The 22,432-nt window shown below is 51.7% G+C and overlaps 2 protein-coding genes across 5 annotated transcripts in view; one reads left to right on the forward strand and one right to left on the reverse strand.

The window, feature by feature from the left end:
- Positions 1–64: 64 nt before the first annotated feature.
- On the forward strand, positions 65–20,337 carry TCTE1 (t-complex-associated-testis-expressed 1). 3 transcript variants are annotated; one of them, XM_015857654.2, is made up of 6 exons: positions 65–9,099; positions 11,379–11,656; positions 12,469–13,037; positions 13,249–13,698; positions 15,703–15,910; positions 16,937–20,337. In XM_015857654.2, the coding sequence occupies exons 2-5, from the start codon at positions 11,545–11,547 to the stop codon at positions 15,877–15,879; spliced, it is 1,308 nt and encodes a 435-aa protein (XP_015713140.1). In that variant the 5' UTR covers positions 65–9,099; positions 11,379–11,544; the 3' UTR covers positions 15,880–15,910; positions 16,937–20,337. The 3 variants fall into 3 exon arrangements, with proteins under 3 accessions (XP_015713140.1, XP_015713141.1, XP_032299652.1); XM_015857655.2 differs by lacking the exon at positions 65–9,099 and adding an exon at positions 9,300–9,615; XM_032443761.1 differs by lacking the exon at positions 65–9,099 and having other exon boundaries at positions 9,680–11,656.
- Positions 16,084–22,432, reverse strand: part of TMEM151B (transmembrane protein 151B) — a 14,426-nt gene continuing 8,077 nt past the window's right edge. For both annotated transcript variants that reach the window (XM_032443758.1, XM_032443759.1), the window contains exon 3: positions 16,084–21,913. The gene's annotated coding sequence lies outside the window, so the exon portion shown is untranslated. The remainder of the gene's footprint in view (positions 21,914–22,432) is intronic.

The raw sequence follows: 22,432 nt of genomic DNA on the forward strand, positions 1-22,432 counted from the left end.
GGGAAGAGAAGTTCTTGCCTGTGTGCACAACCTTTTGCCTAGCCTATGCAATGGTTAGTATTGTAGTCAGGCCTTTTTGTTAAAGCACAAAGGGAACAGAATCATCCTGACCTCCACCTCTTTGCTCTGAGTGCACATTCTTACACATTTCTTACTTCTGCTCCTTTTTAAATCCTTTCCTCTCAGGTTGCTTCCTCAGACTTCCATTGTTAGAATGACGCCTGGAGTTCTTGGCCAGAAAACCTTTGTGTTACAAACTGGCCTAAATAGAGAGGTCATGGGTGGTAGCTGATAGGGAGGTGCAACTGGGTAGTGATACAGAAAGGCTTCACCCTGTGAGCAAGAACAGCAACCTGGCACAGATGAATTTCAGCAGCAGATAGGGCTGCCTGGTGTGGTGGAATTAGGAGGCAATAGCTACATGCTTTAGGGGGTGGGAAGAACAGTGATGTTAGTGGGTGAGGAGCAGAAAGAGGGTAGTTATGTTAGGATGTTTGATGCTATGGAGGAAGGGTACCCCCACAGTGGTGAGGCTGATGAGCTAGGAAGTGAATTTTTAGCAGATTTGGTAGACTGATACAATAAGCTTCTGGTAGCTGAGAGCAGACTGTTAGGTGGCCGAGGTAGGCAGGGTTCTAACAGTGCTGCATGGCTGGAACAGAACTGAGCTTCACGTGCATGACCCAGCAATAACCCTTTGGTCAGAGGGATACAGCAGTGCACTTGCACACAGCTGCTACTCTCAGCTTAGGTTTGTAGGGCAAGCTCAGCAGGCTGATATATTTGCCTGTTGCTCAGTTGTCACATAAATAAGGCAAAGTAAAGAAGATATAGTGGGAAATGACTGCTGTGAGCACGGCCTCCTCTCCTCAATGAACAACAGTTGACCCAGGGGAGAAAGGTGGTGGATTTAATTGTGTTTAGAGGATGAGGGATTTCCTTCCTCATCTCAGCAGCTGTCCAGTCCCAATTCTAAGACTTAGTGTCACTCCTACACGTCTTTTCTTAGTACCTGTGGCTGTGTAAAGAGCAGGAGCTCGCACTTGGTTAAGTGCCTGATATTGATATGAGGTTGGTGGTGCTCCATACTATCTTGCGTTTCACCATAGTGCTGACAGCCCCTACATCTGCAGCAAGAGGATAGACCTTCTCCTCCATTAATCATTACTTCCATCCAGGGAGTTTAAGGTAGAGCTTTTAGTAAAGGAGACAGCGAGCCGAGGTTCCTGGACATCAGGATGACTGGGACAGTTCACGCCATCGGTTAAAAATACTGTTAATGCCTGTTGTGGAACAGCTGCTGTGTTTCATCCCAGCCACAGCAGTACCAGGTATGGGGAAGGGAAAGGATGCTCTGTGTTACTGGGAAAATGCTTTTCTTGATTGCTTCCTCATTCATAAAAGCTGCTGCTAGAGATGATGCCTCCTCTTGGTACTGGAGAGTAGGTGTGTGAGGAGGAGGAGAGGCTGAGCTGCTTCTGCATCATGCTCCAAAAGCAGAGCCTGAGCTTGCCAATAGCAACCTTATGGATTTAACCTCCCTTTGTGCTTTTTTTGTTGTTTAATTTCAACTTTAAAACTACTGGCACCTTGTAAATTGTTGCCTCACCCCTTGATGTGCAGGGATCCGTGTGCTGACCTTCAAGGTAATGTCTCTGCAGGCAGAGAAAGTGCAAGTCAAGCCCCCACCAGTGTTCACCTGGCCAGCCAATGGCTGCTGCAGCAGTGACTTCCAGAGCAGTGGTGGTGTCCTCAGGGGCTTTTTGAAGGACTCCTCTCCACTGCAGGATCTGATGGGCTCTCAGCACTGGGGAAGGAGCCTGCTGAGATGAGTGGGCAGCAGTGACACAGCTTCATGGCTTCCTAGCTCTGCTATCCCCCTCCTGTATTCTATGGGAAGAGTGGCTCCCCAGATACAAGGTGGCAGAGCCAATCCCACCATGAGAAATAAACCCTGGGTGTCCTGAGCAGAGGCACTAAGGAAAAGTTTCCTCTTTCTGAGCCTGCAGGGATTTAGATGGGTCATCAACAAGGTTGCAGCACAACCAAGTTGTGATCTTGCTGTAACTCTGTAGCACAAAACCTGCTATGTAACCGAAAGAGAGAAAGCATCTCATCCTACCAAAGAGCAGCTGTGTGGAGGCACCGGTTTGGTAGCATGGGCTGCTGCAGTAGAAATGCTGGTTTCTGAGATGTGGCTGTGCTGGACCATCACTGATCCTAAAAGAATAAATTCCATGCTATTCTCCTAAATCCCAGTGTACAGGACTACATCCTCTTCCTGCCATTTTTATTCCACAAGACAACACGCATCCAATGCTACGGACATAGCCACCATCTTTCTGTATTTTAGCAGTAGGTAGAGCAGTGCTCAGCTAGGAGAGCTGGAGGGGATGAAACATGAGTTTTAAATATAGATCTCTCGCCAAAATAGCAGCTTGCATTCCCTTACTAGAGATCTAAGGTGCAAGCAGTTCTCTGTGCACGCGTTGCAACTCCAAACAGCACGGGCTGCATGCACACACACACACACAGGACAGTGAAAAGCAGGAACTAGTTAATAAGTGATGAGTTTTTTTTTGCTGTGAACAGGTGCTGTCAAGTAGGCAACTGCTCTGTAAGTCCAGATGGACCCCCAAGGTCCTTGAAGGGCGCATGTGAGTGCCGGCCCGAATTCCAGGCAGCTACCTGACTTTGTGTGAAGGACCAACCACACACATTAGGCCTTGCCTAGCTGGAAGAGCTGCACAGATGGGATGAGAGCTGGGGCTCTGCAGGCTACATAACCCTCTAGCCTAGCAGCCATGGGTCCCTGTCCTGCTCTCTGATAGAGCAGCAGACCCAGCACAGGGCTGGGGTTGCAGGGTAGGGAGCCCTAGATGGATTGGGAGTATCTCCAAAGAGAGCCTGCTAGGGAGGGCATCAGGAGTACCTGAAAGGCAGCCTGCAGGGAGAGATAGGACAAGTCACTCAGGGTTTGCTGAGGAGAGGAGCTGGCAGCAGAACAGTGAGCACAGGCTGGGTTTCTCCAGCTGCATGTGTAATCCCACGAGGGCCATCCCCAGCATGTGTCAGGGACATCCCCAGGACTCCTGGCATTGCTGCAGGCCTGTGTTTTGAACAGTTCATCGAGCCAACAGGAAGAGCCAAGTTGGATGTGACCCACGACTGTCCAGCTACCTCGGGGCCAGCAGAAGCTGAGGACCACTGTCACACTCAATAGCAAGATGGGTCACTACTTATAAACCACCACAGTGACATCCCTTCCTAACAGCAGCTGAGGAGGAAGGAAAAAATAGTGGAAACAAAGGGAGGAAAGCCTGTGGGGAGCATCATGCTGCCTGCCATGAACAGCCCCTGGCCCAAAGCACCTCTCCAACCCTGGCCCTGGTGGCCAAGTCCCAGGTTCATGGCAGGGCACGAGCCAGAGCAGCACAGGTGTTTCATGGGGGGATCCCTGAGCTCACCTGTGCTGCCTGCCCTTCACAGCTGGCCAGCTCGCTTTGTGAGGATGACCGTGCTTTGCAGTCAGCTCTGGTGATTCAATTACAGCCGGTGTTTCTGCACCACTTGCTGAGAGCAGCAATTGATGGGCTGCAATCCGAGCTCCTCTGGAAAGCATTGGGAAAACCCAGAAGGTAAGCACAGCTACAATTGGGCTGCTGCTGCCCACCACATGTAATGTCTCCCCTGAGATTGCAGAGGGGCCGCAGGGAGGCCTGTCCTGTTGTGTTGGGGCAGGCTGAGTGCAGCTCTGCACTGCACCCTGTGCCCTCATAGCTCTTGCAGTCCCTCCTGCAGGAGTGCTCCAGAGTAAGCTGTGAAGTCCCATCACTTGCAGGCATTCAGGGCTCCTGTGGGGGCTGTCATTCTCGAGGCCCTGCTTCCATTTCAGCCCCAAGTCCCCCCCCCATGCTCTCAGCTGACCACGACATTCCTGAGGCTGCACAGACATGGGGTTGCTATTGTAGTCCTTAACACAGGTCCTGGTATCTCCATCTCCCTCTGATCTTCACCCAGCCTTCCCTCACACACTGCCCCATTCCTTTACACCAGAGGTTGCGTGGGTTACAGCTCCAGGAACAGGAAGATAAATCAGAAGCTACGTAGACCTTCTTTTCACATGGTGAGGAATTATTTACACTCGGGTTGGGATTTGCTGCTCTACTAATTTTGTTGTCTCCTCACTTGTCCCACATTGCAGCCGCCGTTCCCTGCCCGCTCCCTTCCCTCACTGCCCCCACTTTCACGCTGCTTCCCCCAGCCCACTTTGGCCCAAGGAAGGTGAGTCCTCACCTCAAATATCACTGAGTTTAACAGAGAAAGAGGAAAGGAGATGCAAAACCACCTGACCTTTAAAACAGCCACGTTCTCACATTTCCTCCCCGCCTCAAAGCAGCTCTTTGCTCTGCTGTAACCTTCTCTTCCCCGTCCCAGCATTTATTTATAAGTGCAATCAATAATTAAGGAGCTGCCTGCCTTCCTCAGCTGCAGTGTTGACAGAGGCACTGCTGATGCTTCCTGGCTCATCCTGGCTGCTCTGCTCACTCAGGCTTTTAATTCTCTCTACTGCCCAGCTGGAAACACAGCGGCAGCCCACCCAGAGATGGCAACAGCAAGACCAGCCCTGCCACGCTGAGCACTCCCTGTCTGCAAAGAGAATCCAGGCGGATTTCCCTGCAGAGAGGACAAGAGGGCACGAAGAGGGGGCTGGGACTCTGCCACCCATCACTGTAGGGAGGGCGATGGCAGCTGGCAGCTCCTCAGCCCTTGGCACCAGGCCATGCAGCCCCGGCAGGGATGAGGTGCAAAGGGGGGAAGAGGGCACCGAAGGACAGCATCAGCTCAGCAGCTCTCAGCAGTGAGCTCCCAGGCTGTCCTACCCCATCAGCATCCTCCTGCCGCAGCGACCGCGCTGACATTGTCCTCATTGTGTTGGGCTTTGTTTTCCCACAAGGAAAGTGGGCACTGCCCTCAGCTGGAGCAGCCCCTGGGTCTCTGAGCTGCTGTCTAGCAGCCATGTGAGGGAAAGGTGCTGTGCTGCTTTGCTTGAACTTCCCAGGTGCTCACAGTGTAAAACCACCTGGGCTGGCAGACTTGATTCCCCCCCCCTGCTCCATGTCCCTGCACAGCACCTAACCCTGTTGCAAATATTTCACATTGATCAAAGCACAGCACAACAGGGAGAGGCTGGAATTAGGGCAAGAGAGGGAATGATATGCATCCACAAGCTGAAATGCACATCATGGACTCCCAAAGCAACTCAAGTGACCATGCAAAGTGAAGGAAGTATCTCCATGGGGCTCTGGAAAACAGCCTCCCACCAGCTCTCATCCCCAGCAAGGGAAGGGAAAAGCTTCACACCTGCTCTGAATGCTGTAAAGGCTGCAAGAAACACAGCCAAGAATAGAAGGTTCACCAGATCCTGTCCCTCCTCCGCATGGAAATCCCACCAGCAGCCACAGGGCTGTGGCACCATCCCATCACACAGGAACAGGAAGGAAGGCTGGCAAAAGTGTTCAGTGATCCCAGTGACCTTCCTTACAGCCCAACCTGCTGCAGTGAGCCCTAATTCTGAGCATGATCCCTTAGCACTACCAACAGGCTTGTCTTCCCCATTCCCACCAAGGAGCTGAGCGGCAGCGAGGGGACTTGTGCTGCATGGAGCAGAGCTGAGAGTCCTGCTGCAACACAGAAGTGACAGTGGGAGACCCCAGAGCTAACAGAAAGGCCCTGGTGCCGTGATGATGGCATTTCCTGAGTATCAAGAGCCAGCAGAAGGTGTCAAAGTCCCTTGAAGAGAGAAGGAACTGCTCAAGGGGCGGCCAGTGCTCAGCCAGCAGCAAGTGTGGCCGCATCCTCAGTTTTATCCATTAATTATAACTGCTTTGGAGCTGGGAACAAGGAGAGCTGTAGACCAGCTCCTCTCTTCTCTAGCATCCCCCACCTCAATCCCACACAGCTGGGGCTGAAGCCTAGGGAAGCAAGGGAAAGCACAACAGCCTGAAGTCTGCATCCACTGCTAGAGTTGCACTGGTTCTTCATCGTGGTTTTTTTCTGTAGCTTAAAGGATAGAGAGGAAGGGAGGGGGGCCTGGCACAGCTCCTGCTGGAGTTAGTTTGCCATCTGGCATTTGGATGAGATGCAAGGGGCTGAGTGGGAGTCAGCAGAGAGGCCTGAATCTTCTGGCCTGATGCTGGAGAGGTGTCAGTGAGAGGAAAGGAGTGGGTGCTCCAGCAGCAAGGAGAGGGGCTGTAGACAGGAGCTGCTGGGTCCCTGGGCACAGCTCCTACCAGCCTGGAGGCTTTCAAGATTCTGTCAAGAAAGCATATGATCTGAAAAACGCATTTGAAACATGAGAAGAGCCAATTAAACTATCCAGCCTAGGGAGTTCCAGCAGTAGCAAATGCATCCACCCTGCTGTGAGCAGCAAGCATCCTAGAAGGAAGGGGTTCCCCATGGTGGAGTGCTGCCAGCTGCTGAGTCTCCCACCTGCCGGCATTCTCAGGCTCTTTAGTAGGACCATTCCCCTCACCTCCTGCTTGGTTCCTGTGTCGCAGTGGAAAGGTCAAGGTAAAATGAGCTTCACAGCTCCTGCTGCTCTCAGCAGCCAGGGGTGAGCCTACAGGATGTGTTAGGAGCTAAGCACCGCTCCCCACCGTGCACTGCAGGCAGCAGCTGGGCTGGCTCTTGTGAGCAGGGCAGGGGGCTGGAAGGTGGGAGGTGGAACCAAATCCAAGCTAATTAAGGGTAATTACTGCTCTTCCCAGGAAGCAGTAGGAGACAGAATCCACAATCAGCCCCTCTATTAATAGCTGTCAGCAGCTGCACAGTTCTGCTGGGACCCAGGGAGAGCAGAAAGCTTTGGAGGAGAAGTAGCACATGTGCATACAGTGCTCCCCATCCCATCAGTGCTCCCCATTCCTTCAGTGCTGGATTCACAGGGAGTTATTTCCTCTCCTGTTCCTTTCACCACTTCCTCTAGAACCACAAGAGATGTTGACAGCTTTTTAGCAGCACTTTCCATCAGGAACCAACAGGAGGAAGGCCTGGAGACTGGGCTTTGGGTCTTGTCTCCACTCATCAGCATCTTCATTTTGTCCAGCCCCCATCAGTCTAGCAACTTTCTGTGCTTCTCTGAGCTTCCCACTGAAGCAGCACAAGCCACTTTGCAAGGAGAGACCCTGGAAGCAAGGACAAACTTCACCAGCTCCTGCCAAGGCAAATCCTTTTTATGCCAGGCACACACTGAGCAGCAAATCCACCTCTCACAATCTCCAACCATACCCCAGGGGTGTGCATGACACAACAAAGCATGCCCAACAGATTGGGGTGCCCCACTGCAAAAGCCACCCCATATGGCCTAAAGAACATGGATAAAATTGTGTCCTAAACTGCAGTGAATTCTGGCCATTGTGATGTGACATGAGGACAAAAGGGGCTGCAGGAGGTGCCTTAACAGGGCTGGCTGGGAGGATTCGTGCATGGATTTTTTCCCCTTCCACTGCTGCTACCTCCAGATGCCACTACACTCACACAGCCTGCCGCATGCTGCAGGCAAGAGCCTTGCCAGATGCGTTGTGCAGTCCCTGAGGAGGCAGCTGGTGCTCGTGTTGTCCCATCGGGGAGAAACCCAGCAGCCCATTAGAAGTGAGAAAAGCTGCTGAGCTGCAGGAGAGAAAGCACCTGGGCAGCCCAGCCACCTCCTCTGCTCGGGCATGCAACCACACACACTGCCCCGTGGGATTCTCCCTTCTCAGAGTGGTGTGGTGCTGTATTTGTCCTATGATGCTCAACTACCAGCAAGTCCTTACAAAGACACGAAGAAATCAGAGTGGGAGAAGCCAGGATAACACATTTCTAGTCTCATGCCTGTGACACCAAATGGGTTGTCACCATCCAGCCATCAGCCACAACAGTATCCCAGCTGCAGATGCCCCGTGGGATGTGTCCCCCCACCAGTGCACTGGCTCCACTTCTAGTTTGTTATTGTGGTATTCACTACTAACAAAGTGAAGCTGTTCTCCAGCTCATTTGAGGAGCAGCAGTGACTCTGACTGCACACCCTGCTGGAACACATGCATGGAAATAAATGTTCAGGTAGTCATCAAAGGAAGAGTTAATGCAGACGTTTTTAAGGTGCTGCTCCTTGTTTTCAATGATTCGAGACCTGAATGCATCCCGTTCCACAGCTGACTGCAGTATGTGGCCATACTGTCCCTGGGATCCCATGGCTCTGGGCAGACATGGCTGGACCCCACTGGACCCCAAATCCTTCATAGCACAGCATCAGTATCTCATTACCATGAGCTGGGCTGAAGGCTTTGCCATTGCAGGCTGCTCTAAGTCTCTGCTCAGTGCAAGAGAGAACACTTATGGCTGTGTATTGTCCTCAGTCTCACTTTTTCAAGCTCTAGGAAGCCCTGAAGATGTTTAAACACCAGCGTGGCCCACAGGCTGCCTCTCTTGTGCCCAGAGCTGGGGGACAGCAGTGTCACCCGCCTACACAAGGAAGCACATTGCTGCTGAGGTCTGGCTTCACACCGCTCAAAGTCACGCTGCACGCCTCAGGATCTTGATGCTTTTTTAGGTCTAAATGCGTGTTGTTTCGCTGTGAAGTCTTCGGGGTAATCTCAGGTCACATTCATCACATCGGCACAATCAGGAGGTGTATTTTAAACGAAAGGCAGCGCAGCTTCCCCAAAACGCCAGCTATCTCGGGACTAGCGAGACTATCATGAGAGCTGGCACCAGCGTTGTGTGCACCCCCACAGGGCACGCAGCAGCTGACATAGTGCTGTGTCCACTGCCCAGCCCGTCGGCGCTATGAATGTCACCTTTCAGCCAGAAAATCTGTGGGCAAATACCGAAATGCTTCCATCTGAGAAAGGGGAAAAATGCGACGTGAGCTTTCATCCCTCGGTTGACTCCATATATTGCGCTATGCGTGCAGTCCCTACGTGTGCTGCCGACGATGCAGCTCTGCCTGCTCCCCTCCGCTGCTCAACACGCTGTTGCCGGGTTGTGGCACGGCCAGCCCCGCCGCCACCGCGTCCCCGGAGACCGGCGGCCGCCCCGGCAACGGCCGCGTCCCCGACGGTGAGGGGCGGCGGGTGTGGGGCCGGGTGTGGGGTCGGGGGGGGGCGGGAGGCTGGGGTGAGAGATGGGGAGTCGGGCTGCGTGTCCGACGGGCCGTGGGTGGGGGCAGCCCCGCTGCTTTGCGTGCCACCCTGTGCGCCTCCCCCCACCACCCCCCTCCCCGGTTCCTAAAGAGCTTTCCTGCTCCTTCCTGCAGCGATCCTCACCTCTGCTGCTGTCACCCAGGACCTTGTTGTGGCCCTCGGCTCTGGCTGGGTCATAGTGGCTACACGAGCTGTATTCCCGAACGTCTGCCTGGCCTCATTCTGCCTCATATCCAGTTACAGACAAATTCCATTATATTTGGAGCTAAGTAGATTCCTCGTCTGACATTTTTTTTCTCTTTACTTAAGGCCCATTGCGGAGACTCTTTAGGAGCCGTAATACGCTGTCCTAATGGATCCTTAGCATCAGCTCTTCTGTGCGAGTGCCAGGGAGCGCTGCAAGGCGGTGCTGCTGGGTGTGGGACTGCACAGGGTGAGCACAGCACAGAGGCAGGGGGAGAGCTGCCAGCATGTCCTGGGTGCTGCAGCTACATCCCGAGAGCTCCCTCTGGTTTTGAGCTCCGTTGGGAATGCCGTCTGAGTGTGGAGCATAACCGTACTTGGGGTGAATCAAAAAAGCAGATGTCCATTCCCACAGCAAAGCAGGTGCGACTGAAAGGCTGGTTTGCTGTTTAAGTATGTGCTCACCATCCTCCAGCCCTTTTCTGACCACAGAAAAGCCATCAGAAGCCCCATTTAGCTGTGACTGGCCTGAGGGACAGAGTGACACAGATGCTTTTTGAATAGGATGAAGGGCTGAGCAAGGAGAAAGCATTTTCCCCAGTCCCCTCACCTCTGTCAGCGCCACCTCACTGCCATCCGGCCGTGCTGTGCCCTTCTGCAAAGCCCAGCAAGCATCAGGAGCTCAGTTTTCAGTGGGGCTGTGCAGTCAGTTCTCTCCTCTTACTTCTCAACAGCAGAGGCAGCAAGGTAGAAAAGCCTGCTACATTGCTTTCAGGGAAAGGAATCATGCTGGCTGAGGCAGCACAAGCTGGGACAACAGAGAAGGGATTGAAGGGCTGTAGGGCTGAGGAATGCTGTGGGACATGATGCTAAGGGACACATGGCTTCTGTGCATGACACCATCCTTTTGACTCTGCCTTTTGCCCCAAGCCATCCTCTTGGTCTTATAGGAAACTGCCCTCACTTCTGTGCTGCCAGCCCGCATCCTTCCTGATGCTGCTTTTAGGTGCCTCTAACCCATAGGGCCCAGTAAGGGTCAGCATGGCTCTGCACACGGAGGATCAACAAGCCTGCGTACTCCTGTTGAAGCCAGGATTCGAGAGGCAGGCTCAGTGCTCATACCTATCAGGGCTTCCAGTCACTGCACACGTGGATGTAACAGCTGAGAGTGCTGCTCCTGAGGTTGGGGTGAGAAGCAGCAAATGGGAAAGTTTAGTCTTGGAAAGCTCTGCAGAGCTAATAGGACCAAACATCCTGCCTCCTGCACCAGGCTGGTTCTTTTAGCTCTTATCTGCTGATGCTCAGGGTGGGTCTGGACATGTCTGAACCATCTCATCAGTTAATGGATGTTTGGAAGGAGTTCAGCAGGAGAGTAATTGAGCAAAGTATTAAAAAGTGCATGCACTTATAGTAAGCATCTGTCTGTAAAGACAGACAAACTGGATCAGACCAGGAGATGATGTGGCCCAGTATCCCCTTCTGGCAGGGAATAGAAGCAGGTGGAAAACCACAAGTATGTGTTCCTTTCCTCCAGTTCTCTCCCCACCTTCAACTCAGGCTGAGCCAGGTGTGGCTTCTGAGCACTGACTCATTCCCAAGGGGTTTCTTTCCCTTGAACTCATGCTGCAGCCTCCACAGACTGTCAGCACCTGCAGCATCCCGCGGCAAGGCATTCCCCAGTGAAGAACCCCCTTTTTCCTTTGTTTTAAACCCATACTGACAGCTTTGTCTATTTCTTTTCTGGAATGGACAGCAAGCAATCAATTCTTGTCCATCCTCTTCAACAACTCGTGAATGAATACCACCTTATTATCTGTCTATTCCACGTGGTTTCTAAAGACCTCTTTGTGCAAGGCACTGCATAAAGATAAGGCTAAATAATAGTTGCTTTGTTGCGATGCTCCAGGTTCAAGCAGAGAGGAGGAAGGGCTGGCTGAAACTGTATGCTGAAATAGCACAAGCAGGGCACCCATATGGCCGGCCTCCATCTAAGGTTGCCTTTTTCTTCCCCAGGTAGCCTGGCTGGAAAGTGCAGTGGTGTTTTCCTGATCCCGAGCCATTTTCTTGTACCTGAAGAAGGTACCTGCTGAAGGAGAAACGGGCCCTGAGCAGGAGGCAGCAGGCAGAAGGTGGCAGGGACAGAGCCGTCCCCTCAGTGCATCCCTCCCAAAGCAGGCTCATGGCTGACTCGCACTCCGTGCACCGCATCATCGAGGATCCTGAGTGGTGCCTCATCACTGTCCCCCCACTCAGCGAGCTCTGCCTGCAGCACATCGTCCAGAATTTCACAAGTAAGAGTGGTGAGGAGTGCTGGTATTTTGGGGAGCAGGGGGGCAGCGAGGCAGGCAGAGGAAGCTGGAAGGTGTGGTGTGATACCCAGCCCTGCCAAAGGAGCAGATGGGGGAAAATATCTCCTCAGGCAGCTAGTTAGACAAACTGCTTAGTTGCTAAGTATATACTTGTACGCTACAGGGATGGCTTTCATCTTCTGGGCTGCTATCCAGGATGTGACTCTACCCTAACCTTGTCCTGTGGCTTCTTCTTCCTGCTGGACTCAGCTTGGCTGTGAGCAGGGCTCTGAAGTCGCTGGTTCCCACTCCTGGGTCACATATTACAGCAGCACATAAGGATGCAGCCCCATCGTGCCAAGTGCTCATAAAGGGAAGCAGAAATACTCCCATCTCAGAATACATGCTGTGCTCACAGCTCCAGGCTTCCTCCACAGCCCTTGGTGGGGATGTGACAAGTTCTGTCCTCAGGCAGCAAATGTGCTTTTGAAGCAGGTGGGTGGATGAAGCATAGTAAAATATAAAAAGCACGTCTCATCTGGAACTGACTGGGAGAGGGGAGAGAAAGGGACAACCCATTACTCAGTGGAGCAGCAGCGAAGATCAGAGACAGGTCTAAGGATGCATCCATGCTGGGACTGTAACTACACACACACGCATAGAAAAAGAGTAATTTTCTGCCAGCTTAGATCCCTGCACCATCTGATGGATGCTGAGAGGTGGATCAGTGTCAGCAGGGAACCTGGGCAGAACTGTAGGGCTACCCCTGGTTCCTACAGCCCAGACCAACATCTCCTCCTCTCCATTCCCTCCAGACAACCCTATTTTATATCTCCTTCCACCTGAGGACCAAAAGAAGGTGCTGGCCAGGCTTCCCACAGGCCTTCCGCTCACTGTCACTGCCAACCTGATACGTGATGAGGATTACTGGAAGAGATGCTGCACCGAGCGCTGGCAAGTGTGTGACATCTCCAGCCACGGAGGCAGCTGGAAGCGGATGTTCTTTGAATGTCACCTGGAGAACATCCTGAAATGCTTTGTCCCCAACACCACAGACCCCAAGCAGGTCCTGGAGCTCATCCCTCTCTGCAAAGACTACGTGCGGAAACTGGTGGTTGATCAGTTCCTGCCACCAGTGAAGACGGATGAAGAGGAGGAGATGGATGACATTTCTGATTCGGAGAGTGATTTGGGGTTTGACGAGGTCTGCATTCATCACTATGACCTGGGAAGACTCGTTCCTGCTCTCCCTCTCCTTGAAGAGCTTCATCTTACTTACGGCGTGAAGGACTGTGGCATGAACTTTGAGTGGAACCTCTTTAAGTTCACCTACCAGGACTGTTGCAACCTGGCTGCTGCCGTGAAGATTTGTAAGAACCTGAAGGTAATATATCCCAAAATGAACCTTTCTTCCTCAGCTCAATCTTGAAATTGCCTGGGGGAAGAAACCCAGGGGCCAGTTTTGCTTTGTGTCAGCACCCTTCCCTTTGTAAAAGGAGGTGAATCCTATCTTTGCCGATCCAGGGGCTTGAGGGGTTAGTTATGCAAAGCCCAGCTCAAAGCACTGGCTGTTTCATTGTCCTTTACCCTCACAGGTTTTCAAGCTGACACGCAGCAATGTGGATGATGACAAGACCAAGCTGCTGGTCCGCAATTTGTTGGATCACCCCTCCTTGCTGGAGCTGGACTTATCCCACAACCTCATCGGAGACAAGGGGGCACAAGCTGTCAGCAAGCTGATCAACCGCACCAAGTTAGAGGTCCTCAATCTATGGAACAACCAGATCTGTGATGAGGGTGCCCAGGCTCTGGCCGAAGCGCTGGCAATGAGCTGCACCCTGACCTCCTTGAATCTGCGCCTCAACCACGTGGAGGACAAGGGCGGGGAGGCAATGGGCCGCGCTCTGCTGACCAACAGCAGCCTGAAGTCCCTCCACATGGGAGGCAACAAGATTTCAAAGCAGACAGCTGTGCTTTTCTGCCAGGTCCTCACTCAGAACTCCACCCTGACTTGTATCAACTTCTCATGCAACCCCATTGGGACGGTAAGAGAAGCACCCTGCAGTTTGGCATCCTGTATGGATGCATGGTTTGGTGTCTGGATGTGGTCTTGGGCACGCTCATGGGGACCCTGCTTAAGCAGAGGGTTGGACCAGGTGACCGCCAGAGATCCCTGCCAACCTCACCCATCCTGAGATTCTATTGCATAGCAAATGCTGAGCTTGAACTGCCTCCAAGCCATGGGGAAAACACATCCCTTGCTATCTGCAGTCTTGCTATGATAACAGTCAGCTGCAAGCAATGAAAGCAATAGACAGGGGGATGGAGGTCTTCCATGGTGACACACATTTGTATCACTCACAACGTTCTCATGGGGCTCTCAGGCAGGAGCTGGTTTTGATTTCTGGGCAGAGAGGGGCTTTCCCCACAGGAGACTGAAATCCAGGCCACGTGCTTGGGAAAATCACAGCGTGTTTACCAGCGTGGGAGTAGATGAAAACGATAGACAAGATGAGCACCTTGTTTGTATCCTCTGTTCTTTGAATCTGCTGTGCCCTCTGACATGCAGCAGAGCACAGCCTCACCCTTCCTTGAATCTCTCCTGTCCTTTAAATGCTCAGAGGATATTGTTAGAAAACTGACTCTGTTCTTGAGCTCTTTTAATTCACCCCACATCTCTGGAGCAGTACAGTAGCTCTGAAGTGTCACATCTGGATGCTTATATGTTGCTCCTGAGCAATAGGCTCACATTGTGCAGGCAGAGTAGCTGCTGCAGATCCCACTGTATCCCTAAGAGCTGCAGTGTGCACCATGCCCACAAACCAGACCATTTCTCTTCTGCTGATGGACTTCAGAAATCTGAAACTGGACAGCTAAATTCAATCATGCCAGCTCTCCAACTTTCTGTGCTGCTTCAATTTCTCTCACTGTCACAATAAAGAGACAGCAAGACCAGCTGTCCCTGCTGGCAGGAATATCGGCATCATTATGTTTGACAATGGCTTTAAAAAGGACTCGATGGCAAAAAACCTTTTGTGAGATCTCATTCTTTTTTTGGTTCCGGACATGGAAAACTGCTTGAGTGTAATGATACAAAGGGAAATGGGATGGAAAGGATTAGAAGGGTTTTTGCTTTGTAAATAATAATCTTCATGGTTAGCATCTTCCATATGATGAGCTTTTTCAGAACCCACTTGTGAAGCGTTTTCATCTTTATTTCATATATAGGGAAATGGAAATCTCTGCTAGGAATGCATCTAATTCTGACCTCTGTATTCCTTTAAGAAGAGGCTTCTCTCCTTTCTCATGTTCTGTCCTTTTTAGCTAAAGGTTTAACAGTCAGAGTGCTGGGGAGAGAACTGCCTGCATGGGGGAGATAGGGTCAGGGTGTTTTGGGCACCTGAAGGAGAAGAGCTGTGGGAAAAAATGTCAGATAGTTGCATCCCTAAAGACAATGCTTCAGGCAAGGGAAAGAAATGCAAGCTGTGCTACCTCCCTCAATCTGTCTACTTTGGAACAGGTTGGAACAGGCTGCCCAGTGAGGTTGTGGGTGCCCCATCTTTGGAGGCACTCAAGGCCAGGTTGGATGGGGCCTTGGGCTGGTGGGTGGCAGCCCTGCCCATGGCAGGGGTTGGAATTGGATAGGCTTCAAGGTCCTTTCCAATGGATTTTTGATTCTGTGTCACATTATCTGACCCCACAGCATTAATTGTGTGAGATATTCCCCCACAAAAGCCAGCCCTGCCCAGGAAATGGCACCCAAGGGAGATGAGGAGCAGTGTACCTAATCCCACTGCCTCCATCCCCTCCCAGCAGGGTGCTGGAGACTCCTCGCAGGTTATCCTCTCTGTCCATGCCATTACCCAGCCTGATCTTGAGGACTCCTGACATGATACCCAGAGGGAGTCATTAGCATGTGTCATATCACTGTGTGCTGCATAAGGCTACACTCCTTCCACGTCCCTCTCTACTGAGCTATGTTTCAAGCTTTGAGAGAAGCCTTAGGCACTTGTGGCACTGTCTGACGGGCTGTTTCTCACCTGCTGCAGGATGGTGGGAAGAAGCTGCTCGAAGGGCTCGGGCATAACCAGACTATGACCGAGTTTGACCTCCGCCTGACAGAGGTGGGTGAGGAGTGCGAGTACCTCATCAACCAGATTCTGTGGTCCAACAGGGATGCTGCCTTTCCACGCCCTGTGCTGGAGCAGCCTGCTGAGCCTCTATGACCGGACAGCTGCAGCAAAAAAGAAGTTGAAGGTACCACTGACTGCTCATGTAGTGTCTTGGATAACCAACCTATTCCTGCACGTGTGGTGGCAGGAGGCTTCCAGCATCCCAATCCAACCCCTGCGCTCAGGGCAACACAAGGGCTCAGGTCTCTCCCATCTCTGAGCAGCCCCCGTACCCACAGACCCACCGCTGACAGCCGCTTCCATGAGTCATCTGAAACTTTTATTACACCGATTTGGTTTACAATCTTTGTACTTTGATATTTCCAACAAAAAAGGCAACATTGTGATATACTGTTTGTACATATATAGAGAGACGGACAGAGCTAGATCATATTGACATAGTTGAAGAGTAAAAACTGTTCCCAGTGCTCACAAAATAATTTGTTCGCCACGTACCCGCTTGTGCCTTGCTCTGCCTGACGGACACAGGCCACCTGCTTGATGCCATCCATGGCCATATAGATCAGAAAGGATCGAGTGCGAGGCTGTCCCCGGTACCAGCAGCCACACAGAGGAGCCCTGTGGGTCACCCCAGAGCCCTTGCAGGGCATTGTAGTGCCTTTCTGAACCGTTTGTGGGTTCTTCAAAGGCTACATATGCAAAAAATACAGCCAGGGGCAGCTGCTGTGAAACCTTCCCACCCGGGCTCCTCCAACTACTTGTTTCCCATCCTCGAAACCGAGGTATCGAATAGATTGATTTTATTTGCATTTACAAAATATTTCCACTGGATGACACACCTGAATGAGATGAGAACTCGTGTTCAGAAACAGCAGAAAAGACCCAGGTCAGCTTCAGGCTGAAGGAGAGGCTCCAGCAGTGTGGGTGGGTTGGGGGCTTAATGGGAATGTCAGGTCCTGGGAAAGCCTGTGGGTAGCTCCAGGTACAGGGCCATGCTGGACAGCCAGTTGTGCAATGGAGGTTGATGCCAGGAGGGCAGGGATGGGATAGCACACACACCGGCCAGCACAGCCACTGAGGAGCAGGGGTGGGAAGAAAAGGGCTTGTGAAAAATGCATCACCTGAAAAAAAACATTGAATTGCTTTCCAGGATGCTCTTGGCTCCTTTTGCTGCGTGCAGCCAAGACTATCGGCACCATTTAACCACCATCCAAGCATGCTCCTGAGCTGTGTTCCTCCTGTGAACTGCTTGGACACCACAAGAGACCAGCAGCCTATTACCACCAGCGTGCGAGGCTTCAAACCATGGATGAATTGTTAACAATTAAAGCCCCAGCAGCTGATTGTACCAGCAGTTTCTCCAAGTGTGATGCTGCCATTGCCCAGTCAGTCGTCACCTTCAGGCTGGGTTACAGGTGTGAGCAGCAGCAGCTGCAGGCACCCATGCAGGATGGGAGCATCCCCCTGCCCATGTGGCATGTGTGGTTCTGTGCCAGACTGACGGGGGGAGGGGAGGACGAGGCAGGGGAATGATGGAGGTGCCGGGGGCTGGCTGGCAGTAATGGCAGATGGCGAGCCGTGCTTTGTGCAGGCAGAGCGAGGAGCCGGTGGCGGCTTCCTGAGCCTCTTGGCTTCCGCTCACAGCAACGGAGGCACCGGTTTGCAAGGTGTCGTGCTGGCATATGTTGCCAACAGGATGGCAGGCTGCTTTCAGGCATCAGCTGGGGATGGAGGAGCAGGAGGACGCGTGGGGATTGGTGCTGCACTCAGCATCCCTTTGCTTCAGCAGGGCTGGATTTGTCCCTGTTGAACTCCATCCCTGCCTGCCGCCTACCTGCTGGCCATAAGCACAGCCGGCCACGGTGTTGCTGAGTGGTATTTAGCCACAGGGGAGGGAGAAGGGGGCTGTGTGTGGCCTATGGAATGGCGTAGTAGAGTCGGCTGTGTCTCGTGACATAGGGGACATAGCCCAGTACCTCTTCTGGTGGCACTGGAGAGGGCTGAGGCGTGAGCTGGTGAGTCTGGGCAGATGGAAGCAGCACAGAGCCAGGCCTCACATCAGCCTCCCTGGGCAGAGGGGACAGCTGAGATGTGAAGCATTTCCTCCCTGCAAGCTGTGCCCAAAATAGCCAGCCCTGTCAGATCCCCATCCCTGGCCATGATGGATTAGCCTCTCCCAGGCACAAGGCAATTTATTCATTAGTGACATTTACACCTTGTGGCTGCATTATCCATTGCGGTTTGGTGACACGTGCTCTGGCTGTCAGTGCTGGGCCTGGAGGCAGCAGTGTTGCTCTGACGATGCAGCAAAGCCCTGCCTGGGCACCTCAGCTGGGAAAGGCCTCCTCCATCCAGTGTATCTTCATGCAGGAAGGGCCTGCCCTGAAAGTCCGCTTTGCCCCAGCTCTTCTTCATCCTTGACCCAAAACACAGCTGCTGCACTATAGCAGCCTCTCACCCTGCTTTGCTTCACGTCTCCCACAGAAATCCCCACATCTGCAAAGCCTCTGACAGCTGCTCTCAGCCAACCTGTGGGCACAGGGCACGCAAGTGGTGCTGAGCAAGCGGTGCTCACATTCAGACTGGTGGGTTACCCCATCAATACACTTGAGGTCACTACGAGTTCAGTGACATTTCCCAGGAGAGGACTGGAATGGTGTGAGCTCATGTCCCAGAAGCAGCTGATGGAAGAGGGGTGATTTGGGAGCTCAAAGGAATACTAATGTTTGCATTGGATTGGAGGAGGGTGAGAAGAGCTGGAGAGCATTGGCCAGGGAGCAGATCCAACGGCTCTCTCCTCTCAGCCGGCCAGCAAGGGATTAGCTTCATCTCAAACACAGCTTATTCCATGCTTTTATCCCTGCTCTCTGCCAGTCACTGCAGCAAATGTGACACTTTGCACCATCTTCCTGCAAAAACCAGGTCAGGAGTTTCCTCTCACAGATCACTGAGCAATGCCCTGCCATGCTGCAACCCACTTGCTACAGAACGAAGGGGACGTACCAGACCAAAGCCACCAACACATCCAGACTTACCCTTGGAGGTGCACCCAAACAACAGGCAACTACTTCTCCTTGTGCTGACGTGTGCTTTCAACAGACGCCCTCTCTGCGTGTGCTCTGGAGATGTGCACTGACTTAGGAGTGGGTCTTCCAAAGCTTTTCACCCTGTCAGGTTCATGGGCTGCCACCCAAAGTCTGAATTCATGGCATGCTGGCTGACAGCGCTGCTAATGGATATTTGGATGGTGGGACCGATACAAAATACTAAGTCATCTCAACACATTCTAGCTAGGCATTTTTTCTTTCACTAATGTAAGTAGCTAAGATCGCAGAAGCAGCTTGCATTGATGGAGAGTGAAAGAACCTCGTGTCTGTGTGTGAAGTTACTTTGCTCTATGAAGTCCACTACATTATAACCACAGCAGGCAATGCATCCACTCCCAAAGTCTGCAGGATTGGAGAGGCTTCAGGATGGGCACTGATATCTCACAAGCTTCATTTCCCTGGAAGGCTGAGGTTTACAAAAAGCAACCAAACAAAAGGCCCCAACAAAAACAGTCTCCACTGGAAAGAGGGGAGGAATAAAAGCCAGTTAGCTTTCCAGCAGCAGCTGTGCCATGCTGCATACTGTCACTGGCTCCTCGATACTCGGCATTTCCTGGACGTGTTGCATAGGTTGATGATGGATCTGATAGTAGAGCCTGGCTGTGGGCTGCAGGAAGAGGAGATTGCTGAACTCCACAGGAAAACTGTCCTTCCCCAGGTGAGACAGATGGTGTGAGGAGGGAAGGAAAAAGGGGAGGCCATGAGTCTTGCAGATTCAATTCTGTCCTTGGAACTTGGTTTCCCATTGCATGTAGAAAGGCTGCAGTCCTGTGGGAGAAGGCTCCTCTCCCAGCACAGCAAAGGTCAATTTGCTCATTAGCTGGCTTCTGAGGGAGTAAACAAGATCACAACCATGAGTGTAATGTTTCCCTTCATGGAGCAGCTGTGATGGAGGCAGCAAAGCGGAACAATTCAACCCATTGCTTGAAAAGACAGTAGAAATTCAACATTCATTCATGTTGGCCAAGTCCCAGTGTGAGCTCTACACATCGAAGCAACACCGCAACAGATCAGTTTGTCTGGATTCAAGGACAGATCACTCTGAAGAGTTGCTAAGCCACGCTCACTCTGGCATAGCACCACAGGCTTCAAGAAAGTTACACTAGGAATGAATGCAGCCTATTTATGTCTATCAGAAATGTGACTTAACACCTTTCTCATTCTTCCAGAATTCCCACAGAAACATGAACCTAAGTGGGCTCAACCCGAAGTCTCTAATATGCTCCCAGGCCCTATAATACAGCCTTCTATCCCCAGGTACATCTGGCTTAATGGAAATTATAGGCTCACATGCAATGCAGGAGGCAGTGTTACCAAACAGAGCTAACAAACCATAACACATTTCTGGGACGATACAGATCCAGATCGTTCTCATAGAGACCCATCTTCATATTCACACAGACCTCATTGTAACCACTGACCATACATGAAACGTGATTAGAAGCCCATACCACAAGTTGAGAATTACAGTTCTTTGGTAGCACGACTTCTCAGTGATATTGCCATGTCTCAGAAATGCACCCTATGGATGCTGCAGCAGAGTAGGAGAGCACTGCAGCAAGGTTCTGCCCTGCTAGAAATAAGGCAGCATCCTGGTGAAATCAGACAGCAGTACCGAAGCCACCATCGGAAAGGCTGGAAGGAAAGCTTAAAAGGTATTACTCTTTCCACAAGCTAATTAGCAGGCAATGATTTACTGCCATCACATGCTACCCATCTTTCTTGAATTTCCTCTTAACAAACCTTATCCTGTGGTCTCCCCCACACAGGCATCCACAAACAGCATTGGAGCCTCGCAAGCATGAATGGAGAAAGATAACAAAGAGGGCAGAGGTGTTCTGGGCGCTATCTGAGACATTTCTAGTGTGTGCTGAAAGACAGATAAATGGGTGGTGATGTGCCTTGGAGGTCAGCTAACCCAGAGCCCCTTTAGTTCATGAAAGCTGGAGAGCTTCCGGCAGCTACAATGGCAGCAAAAGGAAACACCAAACAGTGCAAATACATTTTCCAGCCTTGTGACAGGGTAGAAGAGCACTCTTCTAGGGATGTGTCAGCAATGTGAAGTGCCAGGACAAGGTGCTGGCAGTGTTCCCACCTCTCCTGTCCCAGTATGAGAGGAAAAATGCTGGCAAGTGCAACTGAATCTGATTCCTGGCCCATGGAAAGCTGCAAGGGGTCAGTGGTGTATTGAAAACAGCAAAGCTTTCTAGAGCGTGGAGCAGTCTGCTCCTGGAGAAACATCATGAAGAAGCCCAAAGAGAGACAGGGACCAGCAGAACTTTAAAGGACAGGGCACAGTCCCTCTTTGGAGGACTTTCTGTGCCCTAGGGAAATAAAATGCCTGCCAAACCTTTGCTGAATCCATCTGTCTAAGGCACCTTGGAGGCTAGAGATACTGCAGCCTGATTTAAGCAACGTGTAGGAGATTTTAAAGAGACTGTGTTGGAAGGGACACAAATTCCTCACTAGTGACCCAGTGCAGCTCCACTGATTGAATGTCTCCTAATTCACCAGCATATAAAAGCCCATGCACACTGTGAGGATTCTCAGCATGGGCCTAGGCTTGCATTATGCCCTTGAAGAGAGAAGCAAAAGCACCCAGAGAGCCAAGGGCTGTCAGTGAGCATGGAAATCCCAGGGCAGCCAGTGGGGCTGTATCCACTTCCACCCAGTCTGAATCTGTGCCATTAATACCGAGAACAGAAAGCAGAGGAAGATGTGCCCATACCAGAGAGCTTGTGCTTCCAGATTCTCATAGAGGCCCTCTTATTTCAGACATCTATGTCTGGTAGTTAAAATAAGGGTAGGTTACACGACAGAAGCATAACAGAGTAAGATTTTAAGGGATTTTCTGTTCAAACCACTGTTGTTTGGAGCCTAACCTTTGAGATCCAGGAGGACAAATTGACTTGAAGTGCAAAAGATACTGTCCAGGGCACACAGGCACAAACAAACAGTGCTCCGGGGGCAAGGCCTTTCAGATCCGAGGGATGTGACCTCTCAAGGCTCATCTGTGTATCCTACAGAGATGTGACACTTGTTAGAGAAGGATCCTGCAATAGGTCCAGTTTCAAACCTAGTTCACTGTAGATGATTCTCTAACGTGGGCTGATCTGGTGGAACAAGGCATCTGCACCCAAGACCCCAAGACCTGTAGGTGAAGCAGTGCAACATAACTGAAAAAACAGACCCTTTGTTAATGCCTTGATGGTTTACTATTACATCTTGCATTTCTGACAGTGTGAATGTCTGAATGACCACGAGCTAATTAATGGACTTGCTCTTGAGACCCGAGACTTGCTCTTGGCCATCACCCGCCCTGGTGGATGAGGGCAGCATGGTGAGCCTGAGCAGGGCTGTCTTTGCTCCCCAGATCCCCAGTCTGGGGTTCCCAACACTCCAGTGTGTTTCTGCATTTCTTCCTCCCTGCCCCTTAGAGCTCCCTGCCAAAACCATGCTGCTAGAAGACTGCAGCTTGGTGTGCAGCCAGCAACTAGCCTAATTTTGTGCAAAATTCCCTCTTGCAGAAATGCACCACC

Source organism: Coturnix japonica, chromosome 3, assembly GCF_001577835.2.
Source record: "Coturnix japonica isolate 7356 chromosome 3, Coturnix japonica 2.1, whole genome shotgun sequence".
NCBI classification, from domain to species: domain Eukaryota; kingdom Metazoa; phylum Chordata; class Aves; order Galliformes; family Phasianidae; genus Coturnix; species Coturnix japonica.

Excerpts from the sequence above, each read along its gene's own strand:
- TCTE1 (XM_015857654.2), top strand. The coding sequence starts at position 11,545 with ATGGCTGACTCGCACTCCGTGCACCGCATCATCGAGGATCCTGAGTGG. Across the intron at positions 13,038-13,248 it reads AGATTTGTAAGAACCTGAAG|GTTTTCAAGCTGACACGCAG; the intron begins GTAATATATCCC and ends TTACCCTCACAG. Across the intron at positions 13,699-15,702 it reads CATGCAACCCCATTGGGACG|GATGGTGGGAAGAAGCTGCT; the intron begins GTAAGAGAAGCA and ends CACCTGCTGCAG.